General features: G+C 39.8%; 1 protein-coding gene across 1 annotated transcript in view; it reads right to left on the reverse strand.

Moving 5' to 3' along the window:
* The window catches only part of IREB2 (iron responsive element binding protein 2), a 65,639-nt gene that overhangs the window by 20,446 nt on the left and 18,193 nt on the right, over nt 1–27,000 (reverse strand). The window contains exons 3-10 of the mRNA XM_039469135.2: nt 19,787–19,952; nt 18,095–18,232; nt 16,989–17,207; nt 12,958–13,027; nt 11,685–11,868; nt 9,960–10,099; nt 7,275–7,446; nt 5,302–5,402 (exon numbers count right to left, since the gene is read on the reverse strand). Of these exons, the coding sequence (XP_039325069.1) occupies nt 5,302–5,402; nt 7,275–7,446; nt 9,960–10,099; nt 11,685–11,868; nt 12,958–13,027; nt 16,989–17,207; nt 18,095–18,232; nt 19,787–19,952 (1,190 nt within the window). The remainder of the gene's footprint in view (nt 1–5,301; nt 5,403–7,274; nt 7,447–9,959; nt 10,100–11,684; nt 11,869–12,957; nt 13,028–16,988; nt 17,208–18,094; nt 18,233–19,786; nt 19,953–27,000) is intronic.

Below are 27,000 nucleotides of genomic sequence, written 5' to 3' on the forward strand. Positions count from 1 at the left end.
ACTAGATTTCTATTTATTTCTTCTGGTACTTCTACCATTTCCTTCATGCATTTATGTGAATATAACCAATCTGAAACTTTTCATCATGGCTCTCATCATTATTTTATATCCATGTTTATTCTGACCGATCCAACCAACTTACACTTATTTATTAAATATTACTTTTATTGAGAAAGGTTCTCTGTTGCCCAGGCTGGAGCACACCGGCACAATCAGGGCTAACTACAGCCTCAACCTCCTGGGCTCAAGTGATCCTCCACCCCAAGTAGCTGGGACTACAGGCATGCACCACCACGCCTAGCTAATAGAATTTTAGTAGAAACAAGGTCTCACTAGGTTGCCTAGGTTGGTCCTGAGCTCAAGCAATCCTCCACCGCAGCCTCCCAAAGTGCTGGGATTACATGCATAAGCAACCACACCTGGCTTACTTATACTTTCATTTAATGGATTGAGGCGATCCTGCTCATTGCCCATAATTATGCATTTAGGAAGTTTCTCTCGAAATCAATATCCTAATGAATTTAGTTTTATTTCTTTATACAGTCAGGTTTGTTTTCACTTTTTCTTTAGAGACAGGATCTTCGGCCAGGTGCGGTGGTTCATGCCTGTAATCCCACCACTCCAGAAGGCTGAGGCGGGTGAAACACTTGAGGTCAGGAGTTTGAAACCAGCCTGGCCAACATGGTGAAACCCCATCTCTACTAAAAATACAAAACACAGCCAGGCATGGTAGTGCGTCCCTGTAATCCCAACTACTCAGGAGGCCGAGGCAGGAGAATCGCCTGAGCTGGGGAAGTGGAGGTTGCAGTGAGCCGAGATTGCACCACTACACTCCAGCCTGGGCAGGTCTTGCTATCCCTCAAGGCTGGAGTGCAGTGATGCTCATAGCTCACTGCAGCTTCAAACTCATGGACTCCAGCCATCCATCCCTTTGTTGTAGGGATTGGTCCTTGTTTATGACGCTGGTCTTGAACTTCTGGCCTTTATGTAATCCTATTTCTTGGCCTCCCAAAGGGTTGTAATAACCTGCATGAGCCACCACACTTGGCCAGGTGAGGATTTTTTTTTTTTCTTTTTAAAAGACAGTGTTGGCTGGGTGTGGTGGCTCAAGCCTGTAATCCCAGAACTTTGGGAGGCTGAGGCGGGTGGATCACGAGGTCAAGAGATCGAGATCGTCCTGGTCAACATGGTGAAACCCCGTCTCTACTAAAAATACAAAAAATTAGCTGGGCATGGTGGCGCGTGCCTGTAATCCCAGCTACTCAGGAGGCGGAGGCAGGAGAATTGCCTGAACCCAGGAGGCGGAGGCTGCGGTGAGCCGAGATCGCGCCATTGCACTCCAGCCTGGGTAACAAGAGTGAAACTCCGTCTCAAAAAAAAAAAAAAAAAAAAGACAGTGTCTCTTTCTGTTGCCCAGGCTCAAGTGCACTGGTATCATCTCAGCTCACTGCAATCTCTGCCTCCTGGGTTCAAGTGATTCTCGTGCTTTAGCCTCCTGAGTAGCTAGGATTACAGGCACCCACTACAGCACCTGGCATGTGTGCGCGTGCGCGTGCGCGTGCGTGTCTATCTGTATTTTTACTAGAGAAAGGGTTTCATCATCTTGCCCAGGCTGGTCTGGAACTCCTGACCTCAGGTGATCTGCCCATCTTGGCCTCCCAGTGCTGGGATTATGAGCGTGAGCCGCTGCACCGGGCCAAGGATTTAATTTAACAGGCACATTTATTCCATGTTATTCTACCAACCAAGTTTTCCCATTTTTCTTATTCTTTCCATTTACATATTTTAAAAAATGTGAACAAGAGGCCAGGCACAGTGGCTCACACCTGTAATCCCAGCACTTTGGGAGGCCAAGGCAGGTGGATCATGAGGTCAGGAGTTCAAGACCAGCCTGTCCAAGATGGTGAAACTCCGTCTCTACTAAAAACACAAAAATTAGCCAGGCATGGTGGTATGTGCTTTTATCTCAGCTACTCAGGAGGCTGAGGCAGGGAACTGCTTGAACCCAGGAGGCGGAGGTTGCAGTGAGCAGAAATCATGCTACTATACTCCAGCGTGGGCGACAGAGCAAGACACTGTCTCGAAAAAAAAAAAAAAAAAAGTGAACAAGGAAAAAAAGTGGACAAAGCACTAGATTTAACAAATAAAGGTGAAAGTGATTTAAAAATGATCAGAAGTTAAAAGATTTGCCCAATGTAGCACACAAATTCAATTTCTATGGGTCCTGTGCTGGCCCTTCAATATAGTTACATGTATTCATTTATTCACCTGACATGTTTACTGAATATCTACTGTGTACCAGGCACTTTTCTAGAAGCTGGGGATACAATACCAAATCAAAGTTCCTGTCCTCATGGAGTTTACTTGTATTTTAGTCAGGGAGCTTACCTATATTCTAGACAAACAGTATACCAATAAATAAATAATGCCAGACAGGAAGATGCTATGAGGAAAAGTGAAGATGGGCAAGATAATAGACTTCCCCACAAAAAATGGCTTACCAGTTAACCAAACCCATGAAACCATATTGTTAGACATCACTGACACCCTCCTAGAAAATGAATTTTATTAAAATTAAGACTTCCCTGGAAGTGAATTCTACCTATTTTGGTATAAATTTCCAACAAATTATATATATATATATATATATATATATATATATATATATATATATATATTTAAGACAGGGTCTCACTCTGTCACCCAGGCTAGAGTGCCGTGGCACGATCATGACTCACTGTAGCCTTGACCTTCTGGGCTCAAGCTATCATCCCTACTCAGCCTCCTGAGTATCTGGAACCACAGGAGCGTGTCACTACTCCTGGCTAATTTCAGGTAAATATTTATTTAGATGGTCAAATATCTTTAACATGTAAGACTGCATAATGGTGTATATCATTAATGGAATTTTGCAAAATATACAAGTAAACCAGATGCAGGTAACATCAAAACTGATTATTCTGAAGGAAGATATTACTCTTATCATAAAGTAGAAATAAATTAGAGCAAAGAATTAAGAGTCACTATGATCATTTTAAACACTAAAATATTGGACTTCATAGGCTGGGCGTGGGTGGTTCACATCTGTAATCCCAACAATTTGGGAGGCCAAGGCAGGAGGGATTGCTTAAAGCCGTAAGTTTAAGACCAGCCTGGGCAGAACAACAAAAGCCAAAATAGACAAATGGGATCTAATTACACTTAAGAGCTTCTGCACAGCTAAAGAAAGCATCATTAGAGCGAACTGGCAACCAACAGAATGGGAAAACATTTTTGCAATCTATCCATCTGACAAAGGGCTAATATCCAGAATCTACAAAGAACTTAAACAAATTTACAAGAAAACAACAAACAATCCCAACAAAAAGTGGTCAAAGGATATGAACAGATACTTTTCAAAAGAAGACATTTATGTGGCCAACAAACATATGAAAAAATGCTCATCATCACTGGTCATTAGAGAAATGCAAACCAAAACCGCAATGAGATACCATCTCACGCCAGTTAGAATGACGATCACTAAAATCTGAAGACAACAGATGCTGGAGAGGATGTCGAGAAATAGAAACGCTTTTACACTGTTGACGGTTACACTGTTGGAGTATAAATTAGTTCAACCAGTGTGGAAGACAGTGTGGTGATTCCTCAAGGATCTAGAACTAGAAATACCATTTGACCCAGCAATCCCATTACTGGGTATATACCCAAACGATTATAAATCATTCTATCATAAAGACACATGGACATGTATGTTTACTGTGGCATTGTTTACAAGAGCAAAGACTTGGAACCGACCCAAATGCCCATCAATGATTGACTGGATAAAGAAAATATGGCACATATATACCATGGAATACTATGCAGCCATAGAAAAGGATGAGTTCATGTCCTTTGCAGGGACATGGATGAAGCTGGAAACCATCATTGTCAGCAAACTGCCACAAGAACAGAAAACTATGTTCTCACTCATAAGTAGGTGTTAACAATGAGAACACGTGGACACAGGAAGGAGAACATCACACACTGGGGCCTTTTGGGGGATGGAGGAGCTAGGGGAGGGATAGCAGGGAGTGGGGAGATTGGGAAGGGGTAACATTAGAAGAAATACCTAATGTAGATGACGGGGGGATGGATGCAGCAAACCACCATGGCATGTGTACACCTATGAAACAATCCTGCATGATCTGCACACGTACCCCAGAACTTAAATTAAAAAAAAAAAAAAAAAAAAAAGAAAGACGACCAGCTTGAGGAACATGGCAAAACCCTCTATTAAAAATAATCCCCAAAACTACAACTAGGCCTCATAAAATATTAGAAAGTTCACAATAAAACTCTATGTAAAATTAATGAATAAAATAAAAGCAATGGGCTACCATAACATTACTTAAATAGTAGTAATAATAGCTACCCCTTTAACCTGGCCCAGTGGCTCATGCCTGTAATCCCAGCACTTTCAGAGGCCCAGGCCAGAGGATCCCCTGAAGCCAGGAGTTTGAGCCCAGCCTGGGCAGTAAAATGAGGCCCTGCCAAGTATCTTGAAAAATAACAACATCAAGTAATAATAACAGTATTAAAACAAAAAGGGGACTAGGCATGGTGGCAGCTCACGCCTGTCATCTTAGCACTTTGGGAGGCCAAGGTAGGAGGACTGCTTGAGCCCAGAGGCTGCGGCTGCAGTGAGCCATGACTGTGCCACTGCACTCTAGCCTGGTGAGAGCGCTGGACCCTGTCTCAAAAAGCGAAACAAAAAGACGAGCTACCCTTTACTGAGCACTTACTATGTGTCTGGAACTATTCTATGAATTTGTATTTAATCTATCTAAGAATCCTTCAGAGGCAGATATTACTGTCGTATCTAAGAGGTGAGAAAACTGAGGCAGAAAGGCTAACTAAATTGCCCAAGGTTATACAGCTAACACATCTTAGAGCTGGGATTCAAATTCAGGTGGTCAGGCACTATGGAATTTACTTTTTATTCTTTTTGACACAAGTCTCACTCTGTCTCCTAGGCTGGAGTACAGTGGCATGATCTCAGCTCACTGCAACTCAGCTCACTCACTTCCCCCAGGCTCAAGTGATCCTCCCACCTCAGCAACCCTAGTAGCTGGCACTACAGGCGCAAGCCATGCCCAGCTAATGTTTACATTGTTTTGTGGAGACAGGATTTTACCATGTTGCCCAGGCTGGCCTCAAACTCTTGACTTTAATCAACCCACCCTGGCCTTCCAAAGCACTGGGATCATATCATACCGGGCCCACAATTTACACTCTTTACTAGGTGGGTTATTCTGCAAATACCTGGGAGTATTCAGGTTCTCCTGAAGAATTCTGGTCATTTCGAAACAATTTCACAGCTTTAAGGTATGTTTCCATTGACTCGAGTTTGGCTTTGCTAAAACCTAAAATGAAGATGAACAAAACAACAACAAAATGCAGTGAGAAACTTATTTACTTATTATTTTTTTCAGATTAGGTTTCACTTTGTTGCCCAGGCTGGAGCAGTGCTGCAATCACAACTCACTGCAGCCTTGACCTCCTGAGCTCAAGCAATCCTCCCATGTCAGCTTCCCAAGCAGCTGGGACTATAGGGGCACATCACTGTACCTGGTTAATCTTTTTTACAAATGTTTTGTACAGATGAGGATCTTGTTGTTTTGACTAGGATAGTCTCAAGTGATCCTCCTGCCTTGGCCTCCTAAAGGGCTGGGATTCTGGGTATGAGCCACCACACCCTGCCAATAAATTTATTATTTTTAGAAACAGGGTCTCACTGCTGTCACCAAGGCTGGAGTACACTGGTGCCATCATAGCTCACTGAAGCTTTGAACTCCTGGGTTCAAGTCATTCTCCCACCTTAGCCTCCCAAGTAGCTTCGACTGCAAGTGTGTACTGCCACACCTGGGTTGTTTTTAATTTTCTTGTAGAGATGAGGGTCTTGCTATGTCTCAAACTCCTAAGCTCACAAGATTCTCATGCAGTCCTCCTGCCCCAACCTCCCAAAGTGCTAGGATCATAGGTGTGAGACACTGGGCCTGACTTCAGTAAGGAATTTTGAAATCTTTAGGGGTAAGGGTACTGAATTCCAGTGATGAGCAAGAAACAAATACTATTTACATATTCATTTACATTTCTCTTTCTCCTAACGCTTGAGACTGTACCATGTGAGAAAGGCCAGACTACCTGGAGAAACGACAGGAGGGTGTTTTGCTTGATAGCCTTACCAAAGTCCCCAGCTGACAGCTCATAATTTGCTGTCAGACATGCAAGCAGAACAAGCCTTCACGATTCCAGGCCCTGCCTTTCAAATCTTGCAGCCGAGGCCCAAGACATGAAACAGAGGATGAGCTGTCCCCACTGTGTCCTGTCTGAATTACTGACCCACTGAAACCATGAGCTAATAATTATTGCTCGTGCAAGCCACCAACTTTTAGGATAATTTGTTACACAGGATCACTAAAACCTTAACTCAAGATTAACATGCAAGAAATGAGGCACTTCTAATCATTTCTACTTTGAATGTTCTACCAACTCAAACACAGAAGTTTTGCATTTTTGGGGGCTCATTCATCAGTTTTGCTGTTTGATTCACTAACATAATAATCTGCCCCCACACTGAAGAATACTAGAATATCTCCTCCAAATATATATCTAAACTCAGAAATGAGCAACTCAACAATGATCACTCCACTAGAGATTTAAAAGATCTTACTTTTTAAATAGCAGCGTTATGAAATATCAACATATTCTGTTTTGTAGGTACCTTATATTTCAATCTAAACAGTCCACAGAGGAGTAGTCAAAATTCCTAGTTAATCAGGTTACAAAAAGATTTGGCACCTGTGGTCCTACGCTGTTTTCTGCAAAATTCTGTGCTTCCGCTTCTCTAGATAGAAAACTGATTCCCAAACCCCTTTGTCTGATAGCTCCTCTACTCCTGGTTGTAGAAGGAAACTGCTACGAATATGTTTAAGGCTGATTTCCATTGAACTGCAACCTCTGACCCCTAAGCGGAGGTGGAGTTACCCATCATTATGGGGAAACAGTCAGCTTAGGATCAATGGTTTGAATAATTCCTTTAAACTGCTTTCAATGGGTCACAGAGAACTAGGGTTTGAGGACACAACACTCTTTAAAGACATCTGATGTTTACTTGACAGAATGTAATAATTTTGTGAATACTAAGTAACATGTATAAGGTAGTAATTTACAATATATTATCAAACACATTGGAAATGCAACACGTTTATTCTAATGATCTTTTATCTTCTCACCTGTATGTACTAAATGTTTTAATGTCACATTGTCCACAGGGAAAAAGCTGAGGATAGCACCATATTCCGGACACATGTTTGCTATTGTAGTTCGATCAGCTATAGATAATTGTGAAACTCCACTTCCAAAAAACTCAACAAACTTCCCAGCCACTCCTACTTGCCTGAGGTGCTATATAAGGAATACACAGAAATATACAAAAAATTAGCAAAGATTATCTGAAAACTATAAAATACAATTTCTAACCAGTACTAGCAATGGTGAAGGAATGTGATCCTTCATTGTTCTTATGAAACATCAACTCATTCTGGTTTTGTGGTTATTTAAGATAAGGAGTCAACAGAAGAATGGTTCGATGTCACTGTTAATCAGGGTAGAAAAGGCCTGAAAACTCACGGTGGCTGTGATCAACAAGTTCATGTCTTTGAAATCAGGGCAAATCAACTCAGTAGTGTGTCTGTTTAGCTGGCAGCCCCTTTTCTTTATTTTAGAAACAGGGTCTCACTCTGTTGCCCAGGCTGGAATGCAGTGATGTGATCACAGCTCACTACAGCTTCTAACACCTTGGCTCTAGCAATCCTCCAACCTCAGCCTCCTTGCAGCTGAAATTACAGGCATATGCCACCACACCCAGCTAATGTTTAGATTTTTTTTTTGTAGAGACAAGGTCTTACAATGTTGACCAGGCTGGTCTTGGACTTCTGGCGTCAAGTGATGTTCCTGCCTTGGCCTCCCAAACTGCTGGAATTACAGGTGTGAGCCACTGTGCACAGCCTCTTACTGTTTCTTAGCAGTGCGTACAACAGTGGTGTCTGCTAACCACTGATTGCACTGTAGACTTAACGAAACACTAGTAGACAGATGAAGCTGTATATTCAAATAAAAAAATTATATACTGGCTATAAATATTTTTCAAATTATAACTACTGGCCAAAATGTTTACAGCATCTTTAATTACACACAAATTCCATTTTGGTAGAATTTGTTAACATGTAGTTTCAAACTTAATTCCTTCTAAAATTATTTTTCTTGGTTATTATACTATCAAGTAACCCAATCAGCTACTGTCTTTTCTAAACCATAAAATGGTCTCAGATTGGTATAGGGAGAGTGAGTAAGGAGGTGACTAAGAGTGAAACTATCCTCAATCTATGAATAATATTAAGCCCAAACTCTTTTTTTATAGATACAGAAACTCAAACTTTAAAATGTAAAGATGTTTCCTTACATTTATGGTTATATTTTTTAGGATGAAAGAAATGCAGATTAGCTATTACAAACCAAACGTTGCTTTCATTAAAAAAAAAAAAAAATTACATGATTACTCTTATAAGGATCACAAACAGAAAAGGATCTCAAAAAAAGTAACATATTCAATAAATGTAAACATACATAATAGACTAGCTTTTTAAATAATAAACTGTCAAAAACACATAGTAATAGTGTTAGGAAAAAACAGCCAGCAAAAGCCAAAAAGCAGCATTAATTTCAGGATGTCTAAAGTAAAGAATGGATTACTCTAAAAACATAATGGGAGACTTATTTTCCTTTAGGAATAATCCTGCAATTCCCAATTTACTTCTTCATCTTTTGGTTCCATATACTGAATCGATAATTTCTCTAAGATGCCAAATTCTTTTCTAATGAGGGAAGAAGGATCAATACCAACTGCTGAGAGGGAGGCATTATCATTTCCTTACAAGATGCCAAATTCTTTTCTAATTAGGGAAGAAGGATCAATACTAAATGCTGAAAGGGAGGCATTATCATTTCCTTACCCTGTGGAGTATCCTGAAAGCCTTCCTATTAATAATCTAACCAAAAATGCTGAGATTGGGATCTGAATTGGGATTATACGTGGAACATTTTCCAGGTACATTCATTTAACAAAATAGGGACTTAATCACTAAAGTAAAGTTAGTAAAAGCCAGACATTTAGGAAGAAGAGTTACAAATTATTGTTCACTAGGAAACCCGTGAGCCTATGTACTAATATGCTTAAGAAGCTCAGTGTATGTATTAAAGGCCTGCAGCCAGAATTTTAAAAATTACACGAAAAGATTTTTACATAATCCAGAGAAATGTTAAAACAGCAAGAGAAAAATCTGATATCACATTTCTACAGTCCACGTTTTTGGAAGCATTACTTAGTAGGGCAACAGTTTCTAATGGGCAAATAATTCAATTAAAGAAGATACAATCAACTTTTGTTAACAAATTTTTGAATTCATGTAGAAAAAAGAAAAAAATCATGTAGTCAACAAGTATTTATTAAGGCAACAAGGTACTAACGAGGAATAATGGTTAAGGGAATGAATTCAGTAATCTGACTGCCTGGGTTAGAATCTTTGTACTACTCAGCCCTCCGACCCTTTGTTAAGCCACTAAACCTTACGTACACCTTAGTTTTCTCAGAGTTAAAATGAGGATAGTAATAGTACCCATCTCACAGGCTTGTTATGAGGACTAGATGAGCAAACGGAAGTGAACACAAAAGATTTCTTCGATTTATTAGTACAAAGTAAATGCTATGTTTGTTGTTATTACTATGATAACCAGGATGACGTGGCTAATGTCAGAGACTTGTGGATGAAGTAATGCCAAATCCCTGCTCTCATAGGGCTCTTCCATTTATATAAAAATAATGTTCACTAGATCATAGAGCTACGACTACTTTAACTTACCTTTGTAATGCCAAGAACGACATCTATGGACGTAACAAAAGGGTTTGATGACCCAGTTAACTCACATCCAACGACCTCTGGTAAAGTAAGAGAAACTGGCAGACCAAGCATAACTGCTTCTGTTTCGATGCCTCCAACCCCTAACATGATAAAGACAGGAATATTAGCACAGTACATTTAAAAATAATTTATCTCTGTAACATCTGAATGCCTAGATGTTTCATGAGCTTATCTTACACAGTACCTTACAGAGTTGCTCTATTGCTATTAATGTGGACACTGAACGCAAAACCTTCCCAAAAGAATGACTCCACACACATGGTTGAAAAACTATTGTTTTAACTTTATATTCATAGGAAAATACTGTTAGTTTTGTTTTTTGAGATGGAGTCTTGCTCTGTCTGTTACCAGGATGGAGTGCAGTGGCATGATCTTGGCTCACTGCAACCTCCGCCTCCTGAGTTCAAGTGATTCCCCTGCCTCAGCCTTCTGAGTAGCTGGGACTACAGGTGCATGCCACCACACCCAGCTAATTTTTTGTATTTAGTAGAGACGGGGTTTCACCATGTTGGCCAGGATAGTCTTGAACTCCTGACCTCGTGATCTGCCCGTGTCAGCCTCCCAAAATGCTGGGATTACAGGTGTGAGGCACCTCACCTAGCCAATATTAGTTTTAAGTATATTCAAGTTAAAATATTAGTTTGAGTATTCATTATGCGAGGCCCTGTACTATAGTCAAGATACAGATATAAACAGAATCTAGTCCCTGCCAACCTCAACAAGTTCAGTCTAATGAAAAAGACAAAAAATCAACAATTATAACACCCGGTGGAAGAGTAAGTACAAAGTGAGGTACACTGCAGCAAGGGGAGTTAAGGCTTTCACAAGATAACTGAGGTCAGCCTTGGATGAGTTAGAAGTAGCCACATTTCAACAAGAAGGAACGGTCAGCAGAGTGCATTCTGCCGGAGGAAACAGCCTATGCAAAGTCAAGGTATAAAAGAGCACAGCCAGCTGTGCCTGGGGTTACCAGCACTTTGGGAGGCCGAGGCAGGTGAACCACTTGAGGCCAGGAGTTCCAGACCAGCCAGGCCAACATGGCGAGACCCCATCTCTACTAAGAATACAAAAATTAGCTGGGCGTGGTGGCACACACCTGCAGTCCCAGCTACCTGGGAGGCTGAGGCACAGGAATCACTTGAATCCAGGAGACAGAGGTTGCACTGAGCCAAGATTGAGCTACTGCACCCCACCCTCGGCAACAGAGCAAGATTCTGTCTCCAAAAAACTGAAAAGAGACAGCTCACACAAGTAAAGAAATGACTAGTCTCTAAGATGGGGATGGATGAATGGCGAAAGAACACCAGACATTGTGAAGAGCCTTGTATAAAACGGCAAGAAATTCAGACTTATAAAGAAGACCAGGAGAAGCCACAGAAGTACCTGAAACAAAGAAGTAACCTGTGCAGACATATCATCATCCTTATTCAATTACTTCAAAATGGTAGTGCTGTGCTAGGCATTGTGTCAATTTCTTTTCATAAATCCTCTTTTACGACAGCATCACAAACTCTCGATTAAGATTTTGTTGTTGCTATTGCTACTACAGATGAAAAAAAACAGAGCCTCAAAGAGGCTATAGAAACCCAATAATATATGTTTTTTAAAAATGTTCGTGACATCCTTACCCCAAAAGAAATGAAATGTATTTAGTCATTTACTTACCCCACCCCAGAATCCCTAAACCATTCACCATCGTTACATGTGAATCTGTGCCGACTACACTGTCTGGGAAGAGGAGGTCCTTTTCTTCAAAAACCACTCTTGACAAATATTCTAAGTTTACTTGATGAGCCATTCCAGTTCCAGGAGGGATCACTGCCACATTCTTAAAAACTCTTGAACTCCACTGTATTTTGTTTAAGAAACACAAATGTTAGTATATGAATCTACGCTGACAATCAAGCTATAATATTAACACTAAAAATATTTTGATTAATGTTCAATATGATATATATAAAGTTTGTATCATGGACTTAAAAACAAATATACAGACACTGAACCTAAATATATTTTTTATTAAGACAAAATTAATTTAGGTCAAATAAAAATGTTCAAGAAGTCCAGACAAATGGCAGTATTCAGCTGTGTTCCACAGATTCTCAGGAATGGGAAGAAAGAAAGAAAGAAAGAAAGAAAGGAAGAAAGAAAGAAGGAAAGGCTCAATGTACAAGACCCTCCCTCCAAGCTGTCTCTCCTAAACTGGAGCCACTGTTTTCATCTTTCTTTATACAATGAGGTTTCCAATAAGATTTCATTTGAAGAACAAAAGTGGCCAGGCAGAGGGGCTCATGCCTGTGATCACAGCACTTTGGGAGGCCGAGGCGGGCAGACTGCTTGAGGCCAAGAGCTTGAGACCAGCCTGGCCAACACGGCAAAACGCCGTCTCTACTAAAAATACAAAAAGTAGCCGGGCATTGGCACACACCTGAAATCCCAGCTACTCAGGAGGCTGAGGCATCATGAGAATTGCTTGAACCCAGGAAATGGAGGTTGCAGTGAGCCAAGATCATCATACCACTAAAGTCCAGCCTGGGCAACAGCATGACTCTTCCTCAAATAAATAAATAGCCCAGGCACTGTGGCTCACGCCTATAATCCCAGTACTTTGGGAGGCTGAGGCAGATGGATCACCTGAGGCCAGGAGTTTGAGACCAGCCTGGTCAAACGGTGAAAACTCATCTCTACTAAAAATACAAAAATTAGCCAGGTGTGGTGGTGTGTGCCTGTAATCCCAGTTACTCGGGAGGCTGAAAGAAGAGAACTGCTTGAACTCAGGTTGCAGTGAGCTGATATCATACCACCGGACTCCAGCCTGGGTGACAGAGCAAGACTCTGTCTCAAAAAAAAAAAACAAAACTACTACTAAAGATACAAAAATTGTACCTATCACTATTTTATATCTTACAATACAGAAATTTCCTTGAATCATTTATACCTTAAAAAACTGAAGCCTCTCTCGATTTCTGCCGAATTCTACTTCTTGATTTTTTAACACTGTTTCAGGTCTAAAAGGAAGAAGAGCTGGCATTAAATGTATGTATTACAAAAAGACTTGCCTTGTTTCTACGCCATCATTCTTAGGCATATATATACAAATATATTCTTAAAATCCTTGGAAGAATTATTTACTAGATTTTTCAGAATTATTTTTTCAACAAAGAAGTTACGCTTTAACACACTACAAAGGTACAAAAATGAGTTTTATTTTACTGAGTGTAAGAAAGCCACATTACAGCACTGTCTAAAACTATACTTAAGTGATAATAAGAATACACTTCATTGGGTTATCCACTGCAAGAAAAGAGGAAGGTTGTAGCTTCTTCAACGACAAGCATGTACTTTCCTCCCCACTTGGCTCTCGTGCCTTAACTAGGGAGATGGGCGCTGATTACTGCTATGCAGCATTGACAAACAGCATGAAGTATTTAAACAAAGAGACAAAACTAATTAACCTCTAAGCAGTAACATTTTTAGAAAATTATTTTTAGATGGGAGTTTCGCTCTTGTTGCCCAGTATGGAGTGCAATGGTGTGATCTCAGCTCACCGCAACCTCCACCTCCCGGGTTCAAGTGATTCTCCTGCCTCAGCCTCCCCAGTAGCTGGGATTACAGTCATGTACCACCATAGCCAGCTGATTTTGTATTTTTAATAGAGACGGGGTTTCTCCATGTTAGGATGGTCTCCAACTCCTGACCTCAGGTGATCTGCCCACCTAAGCCTCCCAAAGTGCTGGGATTACAGGCTTAAGCCACTACGCCTGGCCAACTTTTTTTTTTTTTAAACAAAGATCACTTTACTCTTTTTTTTTTAAACAAAGATTGCTTTAATAATTCATGGTTGAGTGATCTTTTGAAGCCAAGCACATCTTAGTGACATTTTTCTCAGGGCCTTGGGGAACACAGCTTTCTGAACCACTCCAATTATTTTACCTTTCAACAGCACTTACGGCAACAAAGTGCCATACAAACATTTATTGGCTCATAACCTGACTTCAATCTATAATTAATACTTCACTGACACATTAAAGGACACCAATGAGTCACTATCACCACATAGCCACGGACTACTATATAACCGATCTTAATACTTTAAGAGTCAAAATTATGGGGAAATGTTACCCCAGATTAGATTTTTAGAAATAAAAGCATAGCACTAAGCATTTACAATCTGCCAGTTATAAACAAAAGCTAAAGAAATCAATGATTTTGAATCAACACATCTTCCTTTTCAGAAAATTAATTTATGTATAAGAGGTGTTCATCTCAAAAGTCAACAAGCTCCCTAACAACCAGGACAACTAGGCAACAGGAACAATTACATAAACGGCCAACATCTGACGGCAAAAGACACAGATTATACTGAATCCTTAGAAAGAGCACACAAGGTCACTATAATCTGTGGCTTTCTAAAAATCATAAGCCCAAAATTTTAGAAGTAGGCAGATCTTGGAAGATCCAGTCAGGGACAAAGGAATTAACATATTACTTGGTACTTAGGATACATAAATAGCCATTACTCTTAGCTACTCTAAACCTTAAAGGTGTTAAACTTTCTAAAAACTGAAGTGTAAGTCATTTTTTACTAAATACATTTTTAAAAGGACCAGGTGGAGCGCATCATGCGTGCAGTCCCAGCACTCTGGGAGGCCAAAGTGGGAGCACTGCGTGAGGTCTGTGTAAGACCAGCCTGAGCAGCATAGTGAGATCCCATCTCTACCCCCCAAAAAGGAAGATAAAATTAGTCAGACATGGTAGTGTGTGCCTACAGTCCCAGCTACTCTGGAGGCTAAGGCAGGAGGATGATTTAAGCCCAGGAGTTGGAGGCTGCAGTGGGCTATAGATGGTGCCACTGCACCGCCAGCCTGGGTGACAAAGAGAGACCCCTATCTAAAAAAAAAAAAAAAAAAAAAAAATGGCTGGGCACAGTGCCTCATACCTATAATCCCAGGACTTTGGACAGTCAAGGCAGAAGTATCACTTGAGGCCAGGAGTTCGAGACCAGTCTGGACAACATAGTGACATCGCTTGTCTACACAAAAAATTAGCCAGGCATGGTGATGCATGCCTGAAGTTCCAGCTACTTAGGAAGCTGAGGCGGGAGGATCACCTAAGTCCAGGAGGTCAAGACTGTGGTGAGCCATGAACATGCCATTGCACTCCAGCCCAGGCAATAGAATGAGAGTCTGTCTCAAAACCAAACCAAACCAAGCCCCACTTTGGAAGGCCAAGGCAGGCAGATGACTTGAGCCCAAGAGTTTGAGACCAGCATGGGCAACAACATAGTAAGACCCTGTCTCTAAAAATAAATAAATAAAAAAATAAAAATAAGACTTTGGAAACTTTATAGTATATTTTCCAAGAAACCGTAGAACTCTTTTCTTTTCTCTTTTTTCTGAAACAGAGTCTTGCTCTGTCAGCCAGGCTGGAGTGCGGTGTGTGTGATCTGAGCTCACTATGATCTCCGCCTCCTGGAGATCAAGCAATTCTCATGCCTCACCCTCCAGAGTAAAATCTGAGATTACAGGTCCCTGCCAGCATGCCTGGCTAATTTTGTGTTTTTATTTTATTTTTTATTTATTTATTTTTTTTGAGACAGAGTTTCTCTCGTTACCCAGGCTGGAGTGCAATGGCGCGATCCCGGCTCACCGCAACCTCCGCCTCCTGGGTTCAGGCAATTCTCCTGCCTCAGCCTCCTGAGTAGCTGGGATTACAGGCATGCCCCACCACGCCCAGCTAATTTTTTGTATTTTTAGTAGAGCTGGGTTTCACCATGTTGGCCTGGATGGTCTCGATCTCCTGACCTCGTGATCCACCCGCCTCGGCCTCCCAAAGTGCAGGGATTACAGGCTTGAGCCACCGCACCTGGCCAATTTTGTGTTTTTAGTAGAGATGGGGTTTCGTCATGTTTGCCAGGCTGGTCTGGAACTCCTGACCTCTGGTGATCCACCTGCCTCAGCCTCCCAAAGTTCTGGAATTACAGGAATGTGTCACTGCACCTAGCCATAGAACTCTTCTTCTTATTTTAAAAAATTTACCTATTAGGAAATCTAGCCAAATCCTAGGAACAGAACTCTTTTCTCAGGAGTCTCACTCTGCCATGCTCAGGCTGGAGTGCAGTGGCGTGATATCCGCTCACTGCAACTCTCCACCTCCTGGGTCCAAGAAATTCTCCTGCCTCAGCCTCCTGAGCAGCTGGGACTACAGGTGTGTGACATCACACCTGGATAAGTTTTTGTAGAGATGGGGTTTCACCATGTTGCCCAGGCTGGTCTCAAACTCCTAAGCTCAAGTGATCCACCTGCTCTGGTCTCCCAAAGTGCTAGGATTACAGGTGTGAGCCACTACGCCGTCCAACATAGCGCTCTTAATGCAATAAGATAAGAAACTCCTAGTAGGGAAAAAAAATGCTAAAACTATAAACAGAGAATTAACATAAGAAGTATGAATGACTGCCAGGCGTGGTAGCTCACACCTGTAATCCAAGCACTTTGGAGGCCAAGGCGGGCGGATCACCTGAGATCAGGAGTACAAGACTAGCCTGATCAACATGGTGAAACCCTGTCTTTATGGGGAAAGAAAAAAAAAAAAAGAAGTATGCATGACTAATGAGTATTAGTCATTAGTATTAATGAATGGTACAAATGTACTAAAATGAAAATTTTAGTTTAAAACGAGACCCCATTTTTCTGCTTATAATCGTCAAAAAGATGAATTATATTTACAGATAAATCTTAAGAAAGGTTAGCTTTGTTAGTAACAGAAAGAGAGAACGGTACTTGGAGATCATCATGTTCACTAAATTTACTTCTTTTAGAATAACAGGAAATACATATAAAAATAATTTCAATTCCAGTACATAGTGTGAAGGTAACATAATAGTAATTGAGTGGGAAGGAGAATGCATGTGATTTTCTTAACTGCAAAATAACCTGATATTAATCAACATTAAGAAAAACAATCTCATACTCAGGCACTGGTTGCAAATGAAAAGGACACAGGATGGGTGTATTCTCAATCTGTGAAGAAAATGTTCCTGAGTTTCGGCCTAGTTCTCCAGAATCACAAGATCCTCGGCAGGCAGTCTGGCCTCTGCAGGGAAGCTTCTTAGGCTGCACTTTAAGTGGAGAGAGCTTTCCTGCTTTCTGCAGGTCGCCACCTCCAGGGTTTGGCGCATTCTGTATTGCACTGTCATTCCAAAAAGAAAACAAAATAAAGCCATTTAAAAGTGACAGAAATTTTTAAAAATGCACACTTAAAAATGCACACTAGGAATGCTATATGGAAGTAAATGATGTTTGAATGCTAATATATCATTTGACTCAGGTTTCAAAGGCAAATCTCAGATTATGGAAAAAAAAAAAAAACAGGTAAGAAGTGAAAACATAATTCTAAGCGTCCAGTAAAATCACTTTCATATACTCTACCAATTTAAATAACTTTTAGCAAGTACTGAAATAAGACTTTTTTTTCCCATAACAACTTAAAAGAAATTTAGAGCTACAGTTTATCTAGAGGGCAAAATTTCTCTCACAGGCTATAAAAAATTGCAGACTTATTCCGCTACTGTAAGGAATGTTTTTAAAAAGTTAATTTATGGCAACAGAAATACGTCTTCTCTAGTTTGGTCTTGGTCAAAGGGGCCTTATAAATACAGGAAACTTATTTCAGTAGAAGGAAAACAGAGCTTTAGTGAGCTCAATGTTTTTAATCATCAAATAATTAAAAACATTCATGGCTCACATCTTTGGATTCTTTCTGAAAGACAAATAGGTTAAAAAACAAAGAGGAAACAAAGCCTGAATTCAGAGGTTCACTTCAAAAGGCAGGTTCTAAGCTTATATATTTCTATCAAAAATGGCAGCAGAAATACACAAAACTTTAAACTCAGACTAAATACAAAACAAGCCAGCATTCCATAAACTTTTTACCAGTTATCCCTTTTACATACTAGCCAATACTCAATTTTGCATACTTTTCTCTGCCATAAATCATCTCTAATCCTTTTCCTCTACATGACGCATTTCCAGCCAATCAACTTGCATGGCTATCTATAAACATCTGTATTGAAGTACCATTTACTGAAGTCAATTTGTAAAGAATGGTCAACTGTCAGATCTGTTGGACAAGCAGGATGGACTTTCTTAGGATCACCACCAAGAGTTTTCACTGCCTCCCTCATAGCAGCAAAATCCACCATTGCCGGTATTCCACTAAAAAATAAGGAATGGTCAAATTATAATTCGAATTGCTTTTTATGCATACTTAAAAAACGATATGTACTTTTTCATTTTCATATTTAAAAAGTATCCCTGTCTAGTTTACATTCATTTTTCATAATGTACTTATTATCTAAAGTTAGGAGTATCCTGGTTTAATGAGAATTAACATTAAACATTATCTGAGAACTGAATTACTCAGGCAAATGTGCCAAAAACAGTAAGAGATAATTTTTGAAGGCATGAGTGAACTTCAAGGAGAGTGTCCACGGAACTATATCCTGCCTTGTATGTTGCTCGACGCACCCTCCCCTTTCTCCAGCTCCAGCCCCTTTCCCCTAGTGCCTTCGTGTTCCCCCCAAACTATCCATAGTGGCTTTTGCCATTTTACATTCCTCCACCCATCTATCCAGCCTTTGATAAATGCCTTCAATGTGCTAGACACCAATGGTACAAATGCCACGTAAGATGCAGTTCTGGTTCTCAGAAAACTTTGAGAGAAGATACTGATTACAGAATAGTATTACAAGTACTGTAATAGCTGCATACAATAACAGCTTGAGCCCAGGAGGTCGATGCTGCAGTTAACTACGATTGTGTCGTAACTGGACACGAGATATACTTCAAAGGTAGCACTGACAAGAGTTTGCTGACAGACTGCTTAGAGGGTACTAAAGAAAGAGAAAAATCAAGGCTAACTCCTAGGTTTGAAGCCTAAACAAATGGGAATGTATGGTGCTATTTACTATGACAAAAAAGACTTAGAAAGAAATAGGTGAGTTGAGATTGATAATCAAAAAGTCAAGTTTTTATGGTTGGGCAGGGTGGCTCACACCTGTAATCCCAGAGCTTTGGGAGGCAGAGGCAGGAGGATCGCTCCAGCCCGGGAGGTTGAGGCTGCAGTGAACTCCCATGGCATCACTGCACTCTGGCTGAGGAGACAGAGTGAGACTCTACCTCAAAATAAAATCAAGTTTCCAATATGTTAAGTTTGAGAAGCTTGTTGGTTATGTAGAGATCATAAGAAGGCAGTTAAGCAAAAGCAGTTTTTGAATAAGTGATATGTAAAACAAGTATCTAATTTTTAATGAATTGCTTCAGTTTAGAAAGGGCAAAATTTAAGTTTATAAACTAAACTTAAAATTAAAAAACACAGCCCTCCGAGAGGGAGTCTGAATTCTTAGTTTTTATTTTTAGAGACAGGGTCTTGCACTGTCACCCCAGGCAGGAGGGCAGTGGTGTGACCACAGCTCACTGCTGCCTCAACTTACGGCGCTCAAGTGATCTTCCCACTTCAGCCTCCGGAGTAGCTGGGACTATAGGCATGCACCACCATAGTTGGCTAATTTTTTTTTTTTTGTACATACATGGTCTCACTATGTTGCCCAGACTGACTGCAAACCCCTGGGCTCAAGTGATCTTCCTGCCTTGGCCTTCCAAAGTGCTGAGATTACAGGTGTGAACAACTACCCCTAGCCAAGGAGTCTGAATTTTAAAAAGGAAGCACACTCTGAGAATTCGTTCACAAAAAATAAACCCATTACTCACGTAAAATCTTGAAGAAGAACACGGGCAGGGAAAAAGGGCACTTCAACATTGCTTTGTTTGGTTTTCCAGTCTAAAATGTTCATAACATCTTCCTTCTTCATGAAAAAGCCATCACAATTTCGTACAGCAGCTTCCAACAGAACCCGTATTGAGTAAGGCAGAGCATCTGATTCAAGAAAATATTACTATTAACAAGCAAGCAGTCACACCTATATATTATAAAAACATGCCATTGTAAAAAGTCAGATAAAGACAAAGATACACGGCTTTCTCAACCTCAACTATTCATTTTTAGTCTAACAAACTAGAGGATGACACCATTCATGTTAACATGAGGTGTTTTGTAACTGACTTTCCTATACATAAGCTCCGAGCCCTGAAAAAAGCAGAGCGAGAAACCTTCACACAAGAGCTGCATTAATTTAGGAATATCATACTGTAACCATGAGAAATACTGACATTCGAGGAATTCACTGAAAAACTAAAGGGCACAGAACATCAGAATTCAATTCAATAATGTAGACATCCTCTAGTATGGCAAAAAGAAAATGATTAAACTGTATTAAAGTCTGTAATAAATTTAAAATATTTCCATCAAAAACGATTAAAGTTTAAAAGTAAATTGGAATGCTTGAGTAAGTAAAATTCATTTCACAAAAACTGATTCAATTAATTACTTTAAGGACACAATTGAGAAAGTGATTTCAATATTTTTAAATCTTCAGTCATATTTAATTCTCACACCAGGTTGTGCCACACAAAAGTGTTTACTTAGGATTTAAAGAGAAGGCTGAATTAATATGCGGTTAGTTGAATAAATCACTGTAATCCACACAATGGCTAACCATGCAACTATTTAAAGGAATGAAGAGCTACATGCTGATAAAGAGTGAGCTCCAGAATATAAGAGAAAAAGCAGGGCAGAACAGTATTTATAATACACTAACTTCCCTGTAAGAAAGGGAGTTTAAAAATATATCAATAATACATCATTTTAAAATAATCAAACATAAGATCACCGAACGTATATGATACATAATTTTAAAAATATATTAGCATGTATATTTTAATAAAAAGCAACGACGATAGGATAAACTGAAAACCTAAGCCTGTATCTCACACAGTATTTCAACTGTACCTCCTTTTCGGGAGTACATTATTGGTACCAAGTACAAAAAGAATCACAAAGAAAGAAAAGTATATTCAGTCATTAGTGCTGCTATTATGAGACTGTGATTTGTGTAACAAGCAGCAAGCAAGTACTTTTTGTTACTGTGGTTTTAAGAGTACACAAGTATAAAATCAAAGCAGCTAATGAGAGCTGAAGTAACACTAAGTAGTTTTTTTGTTGTTGTTATTTCACAAGAGGGTTTGCAGTTTGGGAATGGAATTGTTAAAGCTGAAGTCTTGAAGAATATGCTAAGTGTTCACTGGGCAAGGAGGAGAAGTAGGCAGACAGGACTTCCGTGCCTGTGCGTTACATTAGTTCAAATTGTCCAACCATTTTTCTATATGTGTAATTTGGTTAATACTGCTCTGTTTAAAGGATAAACAAGTCCTAATGCTCAAAGTATGTTAAAAGTAGAGGCAGTAAAAAATACATTTTTAAACACGCTTTTGTTTGTTTTCAGGGAGGACTGTCTTCTAGGAGTGGTATTGTTAACCTACCTCACAGAGCTAGATGTAGTACTGTGCTTAGTCACTGAAATGACAGAAGAGGGAAAGGGTGAAGGGTAAGGCTCTCTGCTAATGTCTCCATACCCAGGGGGCAGGTTTTAGATTTTAACCACAGGTCTGTAAGTGCATTTTTGGTAAAGCATCTGTTTATTATGGACAAAGTTCATTCTTTATTTTGCAACATCTATGCTTTATAGATGTCCTGAGGTGACAATGTATGATAAAAAGCAGAGCTGGTGATTTAGCCAATTTGTAAATATCTTGCTATAATTGATAGAAAAGACGCATCTTGAACATGGAACTGTTAAACCACCTAGATAGTACACAGCAGGACTTATTCAACAGGTTGGCAGCTGAAGAGCAGAAGGTAGCTTTGGGGTTCTGAACTGATAAAGGCTCATGATACGTGAAAAAGCACAATACACACTGTATGATCTCAATCACATAAAACCGGATGTTGTGTGTACATTTGAGACCTGGAAGGGCATGTCAAGCTGCTCATGACTGCGGATGACTTTGTTCCTCATTTCTCCTGTCAGTTTCCAATAATGCACGTTACATTTTTTTAAATAAAGCTTATTTTTTAAATCTGGAAAAAAAAAATCACAGTAGCCAAGTTAAAAGAAAAAAAAAGTCCTTACATTTCAATTGTAAACATGGATAGGAACTCCTGATTTATTTTTCTCTTCCTAAAAAATAGGTATTTTTCCTAGCTCTGTCACTGGAAATGCCTAGAATAACAACCCAACAGTAACAAACCCTTAACAACTGTTTGTTGTTTCTAAATACTATTTCCTAAACATACACAACAAACAGTTTTTCAGAGAAACGGCTGATTGTAGTCTGGAGAAGGGTATGTACAAAATGAGCCTGGGACACCTTGTGTCTGAAACCAAAGAGGTTATCAAAGACTAATGGGGACACTAATGGGTCAATTTGAGCATCAGAATGAGGAATAACTATAATTCACCAAAATCCATCAAATATATAAATAGCTCTTAGTTCATAATGACTCTTAGAAAACCTTTCATTGATCACCAATGAAAGCTGCTAAGGCATCAACTCATTACTCTGAAAACTGACAAGTAAAGGGGGGAAATCAATAGTTAATATTACCTTTCCTTATTTCAGGTAACCAAATAGAGAAAGCACTTTGTTATATAGAAGAATCACAGCTAGTAAATGTGGAAGAAATGACGTAATTTTAAAGATCACTAATGTGCAACACCTAACAAAATAATGAATCTAGAGAAGGATCACAAATGGGTGCTAAAATCATTAGGATTTTGTGGATGGGAAACTCGCAAGCTGGTAACACTCATACTCACTTAGCATCACCGAAAGTAAGATATTAGAGATATCTGCCTCCTGATGAAACAAAAAACTACATGTACTAAATAGTACATGTTCTTGCAAAAATACGTATATAAATAAACCTGAATCTAATTAAACCTCTAGCTCTAACTTCCAGTTAACAGGAAATACCAGGGAAAGAGTCATAAAGTAAAATGAAACCCCAAAGAAGCTATCAGCCAAATCTAGAATGTGGGACATTCTACAGGATAAAGAATCTAGTTTTTTCAACATAAAAATGGCATAGAAAAAGGAGAAGAGACCATTACAGACTTTTTAAAAGAGACTTAAAAGACATAACCCAACACTATGTGTTGGCCCTATCTGGATACTGCCTGAACAAACCAAACGTAAAAATGTATTTTTTGAGGCAACCAGAAAAATCCGAATGTGAACACAGTTTCAGATTATATTAAGTGACGGGGCTCAGTGACTCACCACCTGTAATCCCTACACTTTGGGAGGCCGAGGCGGGTGGATTACTTGAGATCAGGAGTTCCAGACCAGCCTGGCCAACATGGTGAAGCTTCGTCTCTATTAAAAATACAAAAATTAGCCAGGTGTGGTGGCGTGCGCCTGTAATCCAAGCTATTCAGGAGGCTGAGACTCGAGAATCGCTTGAATCTGGGAGGCGGAGGCTGCTCTGAGCTGAGACCGCACCACTGCACTCCAGCCTGGGCAACAGAGCAAGGAAAAAAAAAAAAAAAAAAGATTATATTAAGAGATTACTAATTTTGTTAGGTATAACAATGGCACTGCGATTTTTTTAATGTCCTTTTATGCATCAGCTATGCATATGGGAGAATGTTTACAGGTTAAAAACTGGTAGAATATATGAAACAAAAGATTGGCAAAATGCTGAAAAATGGCTGATAATTACATGGTGGGGATAAGACTATTCTTGCCCTACTCTTTTTCCCCCATTAAGAATATACCTACTGGCCAGGCATGGTGGTGCACACCTGTAATTCCAGCACTTTGGGAGGCTGAGGCGGGGGGGATTGCTTAAGCCCAAGAGATCAAGCCTAGTCTGGGCAACAAGGTGGAAGGAAACCCAGTCTCTACTAAAAATACAAGAAACTACCCAAGTGTGCCGACGCATGCCTGTGGCTCCAGCTACTTGGGAGGCTGAGGTGGGAGAATCACCTGAGCCTGGGAAGTCAAGGCTGATCCTGCCACTGTGCTCCAGCCTGGGTGACGGGGGTAAGACCCTGTCTTAAAAAAAAAACACTAAAATGAATACATTTACTGACTTTTCTAGTATATTCCAGCACTAGGTGAACAAATGAGACATGGTATTTGCTCTTATGAAGTTGGAACCTACCCGGAGAGCTGGACCACAACAAGTAAACCAATATTTAGAAACAGCAGGTGCTATGAGGGAAGTGAGCAAGGTTCGGGATAGACGATGACACTCTTAGATGGGGTAAGCAGTGAAAGCACCTCTGAGAAAGTCTGATGACCAGCAGGGAGCAGTGGCTCATGTTTACAATCCTAGCACTATGGGAGGCGAGGCTGGAGAATCATCTGAGGTGAGGCGTTTGAGACTACTGTAGTCTGGCCAACATAATGAGGCTTAATTTTTTTTTTTTTTTTAGAGCAGTTGTAGGTTCACAGCAAAATTGAGAGGAAGGTATAGAGATTGCCCACATGCCCCTTACCCTACACGTGCACAGCCTCCCACACGATCAACATTCAGAGCTGTATATTTACTGTAATTCATTAACTTATATCAGCATACCATAATCACCCCAACTCCACAGTTTACATTAGGGTTCACTCAGTGTTATGTACTTCCCTTTCACTTTGAAATTTTTCACACATAAAGACTGATAAAAGTTGTAAGTAAAGTAGAAAAAGGACTACAGTATCGGAAATACTAGATTCAAAGCTTGTATGTTATTTACTACAGGAATGACCTTTGGAAAGTGACCAAGTTGATACATTTTCTCACTAAAATGGAATTGGCAGCTACCTAACAGATGTGAAGAGTATCTTTCTTACCTCATCTATCTAGTTAGTACATGTAAAGCTCTCAAATTACAATAAATAGTTGGCACTTAATTGATAATAGTTTCCATCCTTGCCTCAATCAGAAACATAAGAAGTCCCCCAAACCAAGGGGAATTACAGGGGAAATTTTTTAATAGAACATTTGGAAGTAATAAGAAGGAAAATATTATCACAGAAATTATATACAAGATTAATCTTTTATTTAGATAATTATTATGGAAAAACAATCTCAGGAATATTTTTTGTTTATAAAAGTTATAAACCCACTAGAAAAAAAGAGAGGGAGGCAAAGCCAACAAAATTTTGGAAAACAGGAAGTATTACTAGACGGATGACTGCTAATGGATTGAGCAGAACAAAGGAGAGGCAGCTGAAACTTAAACGTCTACATGGGTGGAAAGCCAAGCAAAAACAAAGATTAGGAATCAGGATTGCCTGGGATTTCTCAGGAGGAGTGTTAAAAGCTAGCAGACAATGGAACAATGCCCTCAAAATTCCAAATGAAAATAATTTCCAATCAAGAAATTTATACACAGGAAAACTATCAATTAATCAAGCGAAGTCTCAAAAATGTATTTCTCAGGCACCCTTTCTTAGGACGCTAGTGGAGGATATGCTCTATAAAACTGGAGAGTAAACAAAAAACAGAAAACCACTAAATCTTGCAAAGTCTCCAAAACAAGAGAGAGCAGGCTCTTCTACGACAATGGCTGTGCACGCTACAACGCAGTCAGCCCCAGATGGAGCAGAAGATAAAGTCCAGATAGGACGTCACCAACAGAAGAAAGAAAATAACCGACAGATTCTATGATCATACCAGGAGGAGGAATTTCATTCTTTTGAAGAGTTCAGAGGTGATTTATTTATCAGGACATAAAAAAAAGTAAACAAACAAAAAAAAGACAATCCATTAATTCCAGGAAAAATACAAAGTTATATGAGAGATGGGATACAATCATCACTTACTACACGTATTAACTAAGAATATTTATAATCATAATAATATAAACACTGAACATCGATTCCACCAAAAATTGAGTTGCATAAATACACAGAAGTGCCAAATTATCATTTTCACACTACAAAACTACTAAACTCTAAAATCGGACAATCAAGAAACAGCAGTATAAGCAGGGCAATTTAAGAACATGGAGGAAATTACCAGAAGAGACATTCAAGGGAACTGAGAATAGTATTCTCTGGGAAGTAGAAATTGGGTACAGGGCAAAAGGCTACTGTTTTGGTTATAACCAAACAAGTGGGGTTTTTAAAAACTCTTATTTAAAAATTAAAAAGCAATTATCAAGTAAGAGTGCAGTGAGAAAACACTAATCACAAATGTATTTTATTTTATTTTTAAGACAAGGCCTTGCTCTGTCGCCCAAGCTAGAGTGCAGTGGTATGATCATGGCTCACTGCAACCTTGGCCTCCCGGGCTCAGGCAATCCTCCCACCTCAGCCTCCAGAGTAGCTGAGCCACAGGCGCATACCACCATGTCCAAAAGATTTTTGCAATTTTTTTTTGTAGAGACAGGGTTTCGCCATGTTACCCAGGGTGGTCTCAAATTCCTGGGCTCAAGCAATCCTCCCACTTTGGCTTCCCAAAGTACTGGGATTACAGGCATGAGCCACTGCACCTGGCCTCACAAATGTTAACTGGACATTTTGTCATGAAGAAGCACCAACTATCTCAAATTTGTATAAATTTGTATAAGTAACGACTAGAGACCTACTGCCAAGAAAGATGCAAATAAATATGCCTCTCCCTCTCAAAGCAAAAACAAAACCTCTTTCTCCTTGTGGAAGCCAATCTCCAAGATGATACCACTAATACCTGCTTTCTGGTCGTCATGCTCTCATATAATCTGTACTGAAATCAGTTCTGCTGTCTGACCACTAGAGTATGGCAGAGATGACAGTGTGTGCCTTCCAAAGCTGGACTATGAAGTTATTTTGGCTTCAGCCTTCCTCTCTTAAGATTACTCAGTGAGACGCCGGCAGCCTGTTATGACACTACTGACCAGCACTGAGGCGAGGCCCATGTCAAAAAGAACTGAAGCCTCTCCATCATCAGGGAGCACCATGTGAGTGAGGCCTGGAGCCAGAACTATTCAACTAAGCCACTGCAAATTTCTGACCTACAGAAAGTGACCATCATCAATCTATGTACT

The sequence above is a fragment of the Saimiri boliviensis genome, chromosome 2 (genome assembly GCF_048565385.1).
Source record: "Saimiri boliviensis isolate mSaiBol1 chromosome 2, mSaiBol1.pri, whole genome shotgun sequence".
In the NCBI taxonomy this organism is placed as follows: domain Eukaryota; kingdom Metazoa; phylum Chordata; class Mammalia; order Primates; family Cebidae; genus Saimiri; species Saimiri boliviensis.